The following is a 12,755-nucleotide window of genomic DNA, read 5'->3' on the forward strand; positions in this document are numbered from 1 at the left end:
GGGGGGGGGCAAATCGCTTCCTGTTGAGGCAGCGCTAATGGCCGCAGCCCTGCCTCTCAGCGCATCTATCAGCGCTGATCGCCGCCTCTCCCCCGCCCAGTCTTCCTTCACTGAGAGGGGCAGAGATCCGCCGCTGATAGACGTGTATGGAGGCAGAGCTACAGCTCATAGCTCTGCCTCCAGGAGCAGCAAAAACTACGACCAAGTTGGTCGTGGATTTTGCAGGGGGGGATTTGGGGGGTAAAGACCCCCCCTTTCTGCCGCGGGAGAGCGGCGTTTTAGCAGGGGCAAACATGCCCATGTAGAATATAAGCTAAAAAGCTGTTTAAAAAGTCGCTTCAGTCTCTTTAAGGAATGAAAAGATAAGATAATTCTCTCAACCTGAACGATTTTAGAAAAAGATTGAATTGCACGATTTTTGCTAGAAATTGCGATTTTGATTTTCAATGCACAACGATGGATCCGCAAACTGATGGGGAGTATGGGTTCCTCCAGTATAGGTATCCATGTATTGGTGTCCCCAGAATAGGTAGCTAGGTCTATAGGTGTCCCCAGTAAAAGTAGCCAAGTCTATAGTGCAGCGCGGTGGCGTAGTGGTTAGCGCTCTTGCCTTGCAGCGCTGGGTCCCTGGTTCAAATCACAGCCGTGTCAACATCTGCAAGAGTTTGTATGTTCTCCCCGTGTCTGGGTGGGTTTCCTCCGGGCACTCCTCTGGATTTCCTCCCACATCCCAAAAACATACAGATAAGTTAATTGTCTTCCCCCTAAAATTTTGCCCTAGACTACAATACATACACTACACGATACGATACATACAAAGACATAGGACTGTGGTAGGGATTAGATTGTGCGCTCCTCTGAGGGACAGTTAGTGACTGGACTATATACACTGTACAGCGCTGCAGCAGATGTTGGCGCTATATAAATACTAAATAATAATAATACAGGTGTGCCCAGAATAGGTAGGCAGGTCTATAGGTGTCCCCAGTGTAAGTAGCCAGAACTATAGGTGTCCCCAGTGTAAGTAGCCAAGTCTATAGGTGTCCCCAGTGTAAGTAGCCAAGTCTATAGGTGTCCCCAGTGTAAGTAGCCAGAACTATAGGTGTCCCCAGTGTAAGTAGCCAAGTCTATAGGTGTCCCCAGTGTAAGTAGCCAGGTCTCTAGGTGTCCCCAGTGTAAGTAGCCAAGTCTATAGGTGTCCCCAGTGTAAGTAGCCAAGCCTATAGGTGTCCCCAGTGTAAGTAGCCAGGTCTATAGGTGTCCCCAGTGTAAGTAGCCAGGTCTATAGGTGTCCCCAGTGTAAGTAGCCAGGTCTATAGGTGTCCCCAGTGTAAGTAGCCAGGCCTATAGGTGTCCCCAGTGTAAGTAGCCAGGCCTATAGGTGTCCCCAGTGTAAGTAGCCAGGCCTATAGGTGTCCCCAGTGTAAGTAGCCAGGTCTATAGGTGTCCCCAGTGTAAGTAGCCAGGTCTATAGGTGTCCCCAGTGTAAGTAGCAAGGTCTATAGGTGTCCCCAGTGTAAGTAGCCAGGCCTATAGGTGTCCCCAGTGTAAGTAGCCAGGCCTATAGGTGTCCCCAGTATATGTAGCCAGATATATATGTGTCCCCAGTATATGTAGCCAGATATATATGTGTCCCCAGTGTAAGTAGCCAGGCCTATAGGTGTCCCCAGTGTAAGTAGCCAGGCCTATAGGTGTCCCCAGTATATGTAGCCAGATATATATGTGTCCCCAGTATATATAGTTATGCATAGAAGTGTCCTCCCAATAGTCAGGTCTTTAGGTGTTTCCAGGAGGAAAGGCAGGGCAGAGAAGAGAAGAGGGAGCGATGGGCATAGCGGTGGAGAAGGGAGGACGTCTCCCCCCCATTCTCTCACCTTGGGGCTCCCTCTTACTCGCTCACCCCTCGGGAATGCCGTAGTGTTGGTGGCTGCAGCGGGCGGAAACCCACCGCTCTAGTCTGCAGCCGCGGATGTGCACAAAACTAACCGTATCTAATTTCAAGGCTAGGATAAGCAGCCGACTAGATTCGGGGTCTGGGGGTGATCAGGCAGCTGACTGAAGCCTCTACCGGGATCACCACATTGTTGGTCAGCGTCCTCGGCCACCACGCAGCTTGTCTCTGCAGATGGCGTGCGGGTGTAGGAAGGACTGACAAGCCGCGGATGAATCTCAAAGCAATTTGCCCTTAGCCTTTCTGCGCATGAGCAGAAAGGCTATGCGCGTGCGCAGCAGAGGAGGTATGATACCTCGATAGGAATAATGCCTCGACACTACAACGGCTACTAAGTTGCGACATGGCGATGTACGGCATGCCGCGCTAACTTGTGTGCGCATGCGCAGTGCCTGTAGTGCGTCTGTCTCTTGATGGTGGGAGCGCGGTTTTTCTGCAGTTTGTAAATCGGCAAAACTGCAGGACTCGTCACCAGCAGTATGGCGTTCAACTTCGGATCTGCTACAGGGGCCACCACTAACCCAGGTAGGAAGATAGAGATGGGGACACAAAGCTCGGGGGGGTGTTATATAGAAGCAGCACGCTGTCACACATCATGCTTGTCAAACCTTATGTTACTGCTGTCTCTCAACACGATTACAGCAATTGAAATACAGTTTGATTATTAAGTCAGTGTAGCCCGTTTTGGGTAATATCTCAAGTACCCCCTTGACACATTTGTTAGTTAATAGTTGTCTACGAGTGATTTTCAGTCAATAGGCTTATACACCTTCCTTGTGTGATGCAATCTGTTTCAGTGCAAATGAAAACTGTAAGTAAAAATGACAGCCAATGTTAATCAATGTACTCCTTCACACTGAATGCATTTTTTTCTGTGTGCTTGTTAAACCATTGCCCAGCATGCTGCACGTTTTCAGATAGCATGTATAGCATGGACATTTTAGTACCCTAAATTGTGTGTGGCAGGGACTTTTGGATAGTGATGTGCAGCCTACTTGCACATCACTCTATGTTCCCACAGTTAGATTGCCTAGGATTGTCCTGTTGCAGCCTATTGAGAGCCATGCTTCTGCTGGCCTCCGAGCTGCTGAAGAGAACGAGCGGCAATGCTGCAAACATGGAACCAATACGGAACAGTGTATTTGTGCAAAGCGGATGCAGAATGCCTAGCGGATGCACGTTCCTTTGCCGTTCTGCATATGCACAAGTGTGGACTGAGCCTTTCTACTGTAAACTTGGTCCTTGGTAAGAGCACTTGTAGAGGGCGCAGACAGGAAAAAAAAAGGATTTGATTGGATTCTGCGTAGAAACTGGTAGAGTTTTCATTGGTTTAACATGAACCAATGAGAATTCTCCCTGTTGCTGAGGTTCCACATTGGTCTGCTGTAGCTCAATGAAGAATACCTGGTCACCAGACTGTTCAGAAGTGAACGAGTGTCAGAGATGGGCAGCGCGACACATGCATATTACGTCACCACAGCGGCGTGGATGTGATTATACCGGGTGACGTGGATGCGGCAACTAGCCTAGTGAGAACGGACAGTCTGTTCTTATTGCCTTTCATTGGGCATGTTTTCTCGTCCATCTGTTTTTTTTAACAAGTAGAAGTGGGTCCTATTTTAACATAGGATCTGCTTCCTGCGTTTTCGAGGAGCTTTAAAAACGTATCTCACGGACACGTTTTTAAAGCAAGTTTGAACCGAGCCTTAACCCTCCTGGCGGTATAAAAAATTCCGCCAGGAGGCAGCGCAGCAGTTTTTTTTTTTTTTTTTTTTAATATCATGTAGCGAGTCCAGCGGCATCCCCCCGCCCGCTTCGTTCGCCTTCCGCGTTCTCCGATCAGGAAATCCCGTTCAAAGAACGGAATTTCCTGGAGGGCTTCGGCGACGGGGCGGGATGACATCACCGACGTGGGGACGTCATTGGGAGTCCCGAACCACCCATCAGCGCTGCCTGGCACTGATTGGCCAGGCAGCGCATGGGGTCGGGGGGGGGGGCGGCGCGCGACGGATAGCGGCGATCGAGTGCAGGGCGGCGGCGGCGGCGGCGGCGATCGGTGTGGCGGCTAGCTAGCAAAGTGATAGCTGCGCGCAGCAAAAAAAAAATTAAACAAATCGGCCCAGCAGGGAGAAGACCTCCTGCGCGGCTTACCCCGAACTACGTTCGGGGTTACCGCCAAGGAGGTTAAATTGCATCTCTGGTGTACATAAAAACACTGGTACTCTAATGCTTAAAAGTAAGAATGCCTCAACACATTGTGTAATAAGATTCACTGGAATGCTGTCACAGTTGGGTTCCAGTGTATAGCTCCACTCCCTGGCCTTTTCTTTATCAGATATAAAAAAGGTATAGGCCTCTTTCTGCGAGGTGGCTGGGCTGCATGCCAGAACCAAGTTGATGTGGGACTCCGGTGAATCTTATACAGACGACATGCTCTTGCAATGACAGGCGGGTATGGCCTACATGGTAGTGTCAGCTTCCTGGCCAGGAGATTTTTGTTCCCAAAAGTAGATATTTTGAAGAAAACCTGTAACAAAAAAACCCTCCTCTGGTGGGTAATCACCTCGGGTGGGGGAAGCCTCCGGATCCTATTGAGGCTTCCTCTGTCCTCCTCGGTCCTGCGGCAGCGATTAAGCTTCCCGAACAGCGAGGATGTAAATATTTACCTTCCCGGTTCCAGCGCAGTATTGGCTCTCCGCTCGGAGATGGGCGGAAATAGCCGGTCGCTGTCAGCCCGCTATACTGCGCAGGCGCAAGTCGCCTGCGCAGTAGAGCGGACCAGACAGATCGGCTATTTTCGCCTATCTCCATGCGGAGAGCTGCAACAAGCCCCCTGCTGGAGTCAGGAAAGGTAAATAAATCAGCGTTTGTCAGGCTTGTCGAGGGAGGATTGCCGGACACTTTCGTGGAGCCAGCGCTGGATTGCCTGCAGCTACAGGGGAGCTTTTTGATTATTGAAACTCATTTATAATTGCGGCACAATAGTTGCGCTTCTTGGGGGCGCCTAGAAGAGTCTATGAAGGGACAAAGTCCTCTGTGTTACAGACCAGTCTGTAAGTCAGATTTTAAAGTACACCTGAGAAGGATATGGTGGCTGCCACATTTATTTCTTTTTAAACATATGCAGTTGCCTGGGAGTTCTGTTGATCTTTTTGGCTGCAGTAGCATGTGAATCACATACCTGAAACAAGCATGTGGCTAACCCGTCATTCAGTCAGAGCAACTGATCTGCATGTTTGTCCAGGGTGTACTGCTAAAAGTATTAGAAACAGAGGCTCAGCAGGACAGCCAGGCAATCTGAATTGTATAAATGAAAATAAATATGGCAGCCTCCGTATCCCTCTCAGTTCAGGTGCACTTTAAAGGGGAACTGTAACATCAAAACGTCCCCTGGGGGGTACTCACCTCGGGTGGGGGAAGCCTCCGGATCCTAATGAGGCTTCCCACGCCGTCCTCCGTCCCTCAGGGGTCTCGCTGCAGCCCTCCGTGCAGCGGTGACGTCAATATTTACCTTCCCGGCTCCTGCGCAGGCGCTCTGACGGCTGTCGGCTCCGAAGTAGGCGGAAATACCCGATTGCCGTCGGGTCTGCTGTACTGCGCAGGCGCAAGTTTCCGGCGCCTGCGCAGTAGAGCGGACCCGACGGAGATCGGGTATTTCCGTCTATTTCCGAGCCGAAAGCAGCCACAGCGCCCCCGCTGGAGCCAGCAAAGGTAAATATTGAATCTACAGTCGGGTCTGTCGCCGGCTGTTTGGAGGGCTGCAGCAAGACCCCCGTGGGACAGAGGACGGCGTGGGAAGCCTCATTAGGATCCGGAGGCTTCCCCCACCCGAGGTGAGTACCCCTCAAGGGAGGTTTTTGATGTTACAGAGTCTCTTTAAGTTCTGGAAACCCACACTGGATCAAGTTTTGCTGCTTTTATTTAACATGCATATTTCAGTGACAAAATAGAGTTACTTCTGTCGTAGACCTTTTTTTAGGTTGTTTTTTTTTTTTTTAACTCTCACAATATTTTACAGCAGGCACTACTGGTTTTTCACTTGGAAATTTTACACCTAAAACAACAGCTTCAGGTTTTGGGTTTGGTACCACCACAACAACAGCATCAGCAGGATTTGGAGGTATGTCTAGTTATTACGCCATGCAGACAAACATATATAAAGCATTATAAGATATTTTCAAATAGAAGTCTAGGCTAGTATATAGCAACACAATTTAGTTCTGATGAAGTAGACACATACTTATATTGTAAAGAGCTCAATTTGGTCAAATGACTAGTTATCTTGTTTGTAATTAAAAGGATTGCATCCAGGAAGAAGCACACAATATGGGACAAACAAGCTGTGCTAGGGAAGGGGCTGGATTTGTGGTTTACATTTAGGATTCAGTTCACATCAGACCACAGCCACAACTTGGACAGTCACAGCTGATCCAATGGCACGATCCACTGTGTGCGGCATCATCCGTTGGTTTCCGTTGTGACGGATATGTCACAGATGGCATTGCTATCAATGACTTGTCCATTTTCCATGCAGTGTCTGGAATAGTCTTGCAGGTTGGGACTCTTAATTCTGTCAGCTGACACTATGTACGTGTTAAAGGGACACTTAAGTCAAACAAAAAAAATGAGTTTTACTCACCTGGGGCTTCCAATAGCCCGCTGCAGCTGTCCGGTGCCCTCGCCATCTCCCTCTGATACTCCTGGCCCTGCCGGCAGCCACTTCCTGTTTCGGTGACAGGAGCTGACAGGCTGGGGACGCGAGTGATTCTTCACGTTCCTGGCCACAATAGCGCCATCTATACTGTTATAGCATATATCATATACCATATAGCAGCATAGAGAATGTTAATGTGTCTGGGAACGCGAAGAATTACTCGCGTCCCCAGCCTGTCAGCTCCTGTCACCGAAACAGGAAGTGGCTGCCGGCGAGGCCAGGAGGATCGGAGGGAGACGGCGAGGGCACCGGACAGCTGCAGGGGGCTATTGGAAGCCCTGGGTGAGTAAAACTCATTTTTTTTGTTTGACTTAAGTGTCCCTTTAAACATAGGATCTGTTGACATGTCTGTTTGTCCATTGCCATGTGTAGTGTGAACCTAGCCTCAATGTTCATTATTTCTTTTTGCTCAATGAACCAGATTTTACATCATGCTGAAATGGCTGCTATGCAAACTTCAGAGATTAAAATTGAAGTACACATGAAGAGAAATACATATGCCAATCTATTTCTTTTAACGCATGACTGAACCGAGATATAGAAAAAAGTAAGTTAGATTCTTACCTCAGCAGAAGGAAGCCTTCGGATAGTCCAGAGACTTCCCCGGTCTTCCTTTGCTCCTCCGTTCTTTAGCTTGGACCCTTTCTACAATATTCAACATTAATGTTGAATATTGTTTGCAGCAGCACTCCCCTTCATGTATGAGCAAAACCACACTGAACAGGCACAAAATACAGCATGCACAGTAGCATGGAGCCGCTAATGCATGGCTGTTTTATCCATACATGAGCGGCTGTGTGCTACTGCGCAGGCACCAACCCTACTGGCTCCTTCGTAGTGCGGTCACCCTTGTAAACAAAAGGGAGTGTGGAGGAGGCTTTCCTCAACAAATTTTCAGGTTTGATTTAAAAGGAACCTAAACTGAGAGGGATATGGATGTTTACTTTTAAACAATACCAGTTGCCTGGCAGTCCTGCAGAGCTCTTTGGCTGCAGTAGTGGCTGAATCACACACCCAGTGACTTCAGTCAGAGCACCTGATCTGCAAGCTTGTTCAGGGTCTGTGGCTAAAAGTATTAGAGACACAGGATCCGCAGGAGAGTCAGGCAACTGGTAATATTTAAATGCATAGTATAGCGCACAACGGGCGTTTTTACTCTCCTCCCAGGGTATCCAGACGTCTGTAGCAGTTCTCCTTCCTGTCCTCAGAGACTCTGAGGCCTGGAACCCACTGAAATCCGCAAACGCAAAACGCAACCGCTAGCGTTTTGTCTGAGCCGTTTGCAAGCGGATTCATGCGCGTTTTTGGTCGTGTTTTGCAACATTGTATTTTTTTCCCCAGCAGGTGCCTAGCGTTTTGCGTTTTGCGGTTTTATCCTGATTGGTCCTGTGAATTATTTTTAATTTTGTTACAGTGTGCTGAACCGCAAAACGCTAGCAAAACCGCTCAGTTTAGGTTTTGCTGAGCGTTTCTGCTAGCGTTTCAATACTTTACATTGAAGCGCTAACGCTCCCAAAATGCTGCAGGTCCTGCGTTTGCGTTTCTGGGAAACGCAAACGCTCCTGTGGAAGTTGCCCCATCCATTAACATTAGCCCAGCGTTTTGGCAAACTGCTAGCGTATCGCAGTGCTGCCAAAACGCTGCCAAAAGCGCTCCTGTGGGTTCCAGCCCTGAATCACTCTAGTGAGATCACTCCTCAATCTCACCACAGAGTTACAGCGCCACCTGGAGGACTGAGGTAAAATTGCAGTGCTGGAGCCCAAGGCGCTGATAGAGCAGGGGCTGCTGCAGAGACTCTGGCGACATGATTTTTTCCCCTGTTTTTAGGGTCTGAAACATTTTAAAAAGACCCTAAAATCTGGAATTAATCATACCGCCAGGGGGGGTTAATGTTTTTAGGTGTAGGTTTTGCTATGGAGCGTTACACATAGGTATGTACAAATTGCCTGTTGCTGGTTGCTCACAGTTGGGCATGTAAACCACATTTAAAGGGACTCCGAGCTCAGAAAAAAAAAAGGAAAGTTGTACTCACCAGGGGCTTTTTCCAGCCGAGTGCTGGTCGGGAGGTCCCACGCCGGCGTCCTGGCTCCTCTCCTTCTCCCCGCTCCGGAATGGCTGGCAGGCCGCAGCCCGGGCGACACTCTCCCGAGTGTCGGGCTGCTTCTTCCGCATATGACGCGGATTACGTCACACGCCGACCGCCTCGCGTCATCACGGCGGCCGGCGTGAAAGTACTGCGCATGCGCGAAAAAAGCGCGCATGCGCAGTACTTTCACGCCGGCCACCGTGATGACGCGAGGCGGCCGGCGTGTGACGTAATCCGCGTCATATGCGAAAGAAGCAGCCCGACACTCGGGAGAGTGTCTCCCGGGCTGCGGCCTGCCAGCCATTCCGGAGCGGGGAGAAGGAGAGGAGCCAGGACGCCGGCGTGGGACCTCCCGACCAGCACTGGGCTGGAAAAAGCCCCTGGTGAGTACAACTTTCCTTTTTTTTCTGAGCTCGGAGTCCCTTTAAGCAACCAGTAATAAGCTAGGTAATAACTCCAGCTTTTTGATTCTGTTTTTACAGCTATGATAGGTGCCCATACACGGTACAATAAAAAACGTTAATTTTTCTTAATTAAAAAAAAGATTTTCGATTTAGGGCTGATTCACATGGAGGGCAAGGCGGCGTTAGGGCGGCTGGAAGCCGTGTAGTCTCTTTCGGGGGTGGTGGTACGGCGATCATCGGCTTCCCGCCGCGATCTGCATATCTCCTCCCCGCAAGGGGACATGAAGCTGCGGTGGCCAGGTGACCCTGGACGTCGCATGCGGCTTCCAGGGCTGGCAGAAACGCCGCGTTAAATCTGGATGGGAACGCCGCCTTTGCGCAATCAACTGAAATCACGCGATGCTAAATGCTCCCATTCACTGGAATGGGAGCGTTTAGCTGAAGAGTCCCGAACTCTTGGTGGTAAACGCCGCAAAGCCTCAGTGTGAACCAGCCCTAAATAGTTTTGGTCGAATAAACAGAAAATTTAATGATTATCCTGTTTTTCAATAAAAATCTGATCGGACATTTTGGAGAAATCTTTATACAGTGGTGTGAAAAACTATTTGCCCCCTTCCTGATTTCTTATTCTTTTGCATGTTTGTCACACTTAAAGGAAAGGTTCTGGGAGGGTGGGCAAAAAATAAAAATCAAATTCCACTTAGCTGGGGCTTCCTCCAGCCCGTGGCAGGCAGGAGGTGCCCTCGCCGCCGCTCCGCAGGCTCCCGGTGGTCTCCGGTGGCGCGCCTGACCTGGCCAGGCCGGCTGCCAGGTCGGGCTCTTCTGCGCTCCAAGGCCCGGAACTTCTGCGTCCCACGCCGGCGCTCTGACGTCATCGGACGTCCTCCGTGCTCTACTGCGCATGCGCAGTAGTTCTGCGCATGCGCAGTAGAGCCCGGAGGACGTCCGATGACGTCAGAGCGCCGGCGTGGGACGCAGAAGTTCCGGGCCTTGGAGCGCAGAAGAGCCCGACCTGGCAGCCGGCCTGGCCAGGTCGGGCGCGCCACCGGAGACCACCGGGAGCCTGCGGAGCGGCGGCGAGGGCACCTCCTGCCTGCCACGGGCTGGAGGAAGCCCCAGCTAAGTGGAATTTGATTTTTATTTTTTACCCACCCTCCCTGAACCTTCCCTTTAAATGTTTCTGCTCATCAAAAACCGTTAACTATTAGTCCAAGATAATATAATTGAACACAAAATTCAGTTTTAAATGATGGTTTTTTATTATTTAGTGAGAAAAAAACCTCCAAACCTACATGGCCCTGTGTGAAAAAGTGATTGCCCCCCCCCCCCTTGTTAAAAAATAACTTAACTGTGGTTTATCACACCTGAGTTCAATTTCTGTAGTCACCCCCAGGCCTGATTACTGCCACACCTGTTTCAATCAAGAAATCACTTAAATAGGAGCTATCTGACAGAGAAGTAGACCAAAAGCACCTCAAAAGCTAGACATCATGCCAAGATCCAAAGAAATTCAGGAACAAATGAGAACAAAAGTACTGTAATTGAGATCTATCAGTCTGGTAAAGGTCATAAAGCCGTTTCTAAAGCTTTGGGACTCCAGCGAACCACAGTGAGAGCCATTATCCACAAATGGCAAAAACATGGAACAGTGATGAACCTTACCAGGAGTGGCCGGCCGACCAAAATTACCCTGAGAGCGCAGAGAAAACTCATCCGAGAGGCCACAAAAGACCCCAGGACAACATCTAAAGAAATGCAGGCCTCACTTGCCTCAATTAAGGTCAGTGTTCACGACTCCACCATAAGAAAGAGACTGGGCAAAAACGGCCTGCATGGCAGATATCCAAGGCGCAAACCACTTTTAAGCAAAAAGAACATTAAGGCTTGTCTCAATTTTGCTAAAAAAACTCTCAATGATTGCCAAGACTTTTGGGAAAATACCTTGTGGACCGACGAGCCTAAAGTTGAACTTTTTGGAAGGTGCGTGTCCCGTTACATCTGGCATAGAAGTAACACAGCATTTCAGCAAAAGAACATCATACCAATAGTAAAATATGGTGGTGGTAGTGTGATGGTCTGGGGTTGTTTTGCTGCTTCAGGACCTGGAAGGCTTGCTGTGATAGATGGAACCATGAATTCTACTGTCTACCAAAAAATCCTAAAGGAGAATGTCCGGTCATCTGTTCGTCAACTCAAGCTGAAGCGATCTTGGGTGCTGCAGCAGGACAATGACCAAAAACACACCAGCAAATCCACCTCTGAATGGCTGAAGAAAACCAAAATGAAGACTTTGGAGTGGCCTAGTCAAAGTCCTGACCTGAATCCTATTGAGATGTTGTGGCATGACCTTAAAAAGGTGGTTCATGCTAGAAAACCCTCAAAGCTGAATTACATCAATTCTGCAAAGATGAGTGGACCAAAATTCCTCCAGAGCGCTGTAAAAGACTCATTGCAAGTTATCGCAAACGCTTGATTGCAGTTATTGCTGCTAAGGGTGGCCCAACCAGTTATTAGGTTCAGGGGGCAATTTCTTTTTCACACAGGGCCATGTAGGTTTTGAGGTTTTTTTTCTCACTAAATAATAAAAAACATCACTTAAAACTGCATTTTGTGTTCAATTATGTTATCATGGACTAATAGTTAACGGTTTTTGATGAGCAGAAACATTTAAGTGTGACAAACATGCAAAAGAATAAGAAATCAGGAAGGGGGCAAATAGTTTTTCACACCACTGTATGTGATCTAACAGAATAATTGAACAAAATGATCTATCTAATCGAAAAAAAAATTGTACCATGTATGGGCACTATTAGATTTGTTTTGGAGACTACAGCTATTCCTGCTAAAGTGTGTGCTTGTAATAACTGGGTTTTTATTTTTTCCATAACTTGAATTGGAATTAGTGTTTTAAATTCCTGTTAATACATACAGTACTTTTTCAGAATGCATATCTGACCTTAGGGCGTGGTCATGTGTCGGCCCAGGGACCCCGCCAGTGCAGAGGGCGACCTCGAGGTCATCTTTAAAGCGCCTGCGCAAGCGGCGTTGTCTGGTGTACTGCATAGGCACAGAACCTACTGTGCCTGCGCATTGCCCTGTGGACAACATGGACTTGATAGACAACGGTGCAGGCGCACTAAAGGAGGTCACACTTTGCACCGGCGGGGACCCCGGGCTGACAGCGGAGCTGCAGCTTGTGACATGTCAGCTGCAAGAGGCTGGAGGAAGCCCCGGGTAAGTAGAGTGGGGGTGGAGGGCACACTGTTTTTGCCTGATGACTCCTTTAAAGGGAAGGTTCAGGGTGAGGGGGGAAAAATAAAAATCCACTTACCTGGGGCTTCCTCCAGCCCGTGGCAGGCAGGATGTGCCCTCGGCGCCGCTCCGCAGGCTCCCGTTGGCCGACCCGACCTGGCCATGCTGGCGGCCAGGTCGGGCTTCTTCTGTGCTCCAATCTGCGGTACACCCGTGCGCGATGACGTCATCGGACGTCCTATGGGCTGTACTGCGCAAGCTCAGAACTACTGAGCCTGCGCAGTACAGCCCGGAGGACGTCCGATGATGTCACCGAACCTTCCCTTTAAAGAGAACCCGAGGTGGGTT

At 49.2% G+C, this 12,755-nt stretch overlaps 1 protein-coding gene across 1 annotated transcript in view; it reads left to right on the forward strand.

Moving 5' to 3' along the window:
• Positions 1-2,248: 2,248 nt before the first annotated feature.
• NUP54 (nucleoporin 54) overlaps positions 2,249-12,755 on the forward strand; it is an 83,318-nt gene continuing 72,811 nt past the window's right edge. Inside the window, exons 1-2 of the mRNA XM_068233292.1 lie at positions 2,249-2,476; positions 5,970-6,071. Of these exons, the coding sequence (XP_068089393.1) occupies positions 2,431-2,476; positions 5,970-6,071 (148 nt within the window). The 5' untranslated portion in view covers positions 2,249-2,430. The remainder of the gene's footprint in view (positions 2,477-5,969; positions 6,072-12,755) is intronic.

This window comes from Hyperolius riggenbachi, chromosome 1 (genome assembly GCF_040937935.1).
Source record: "Hyperolius riggenbachi isolate aHypRig1 chromosome 1, aHypRig1.pri, whole genome shotgun sequence".
Classification (NCBI taxonomy): domain Eukaryota; kingdom Metazoa; phylum Chordata; class Amphibia; order Anura; family Hyperoliidae; genus Hyperolius; species Hyperolius riggenbachi.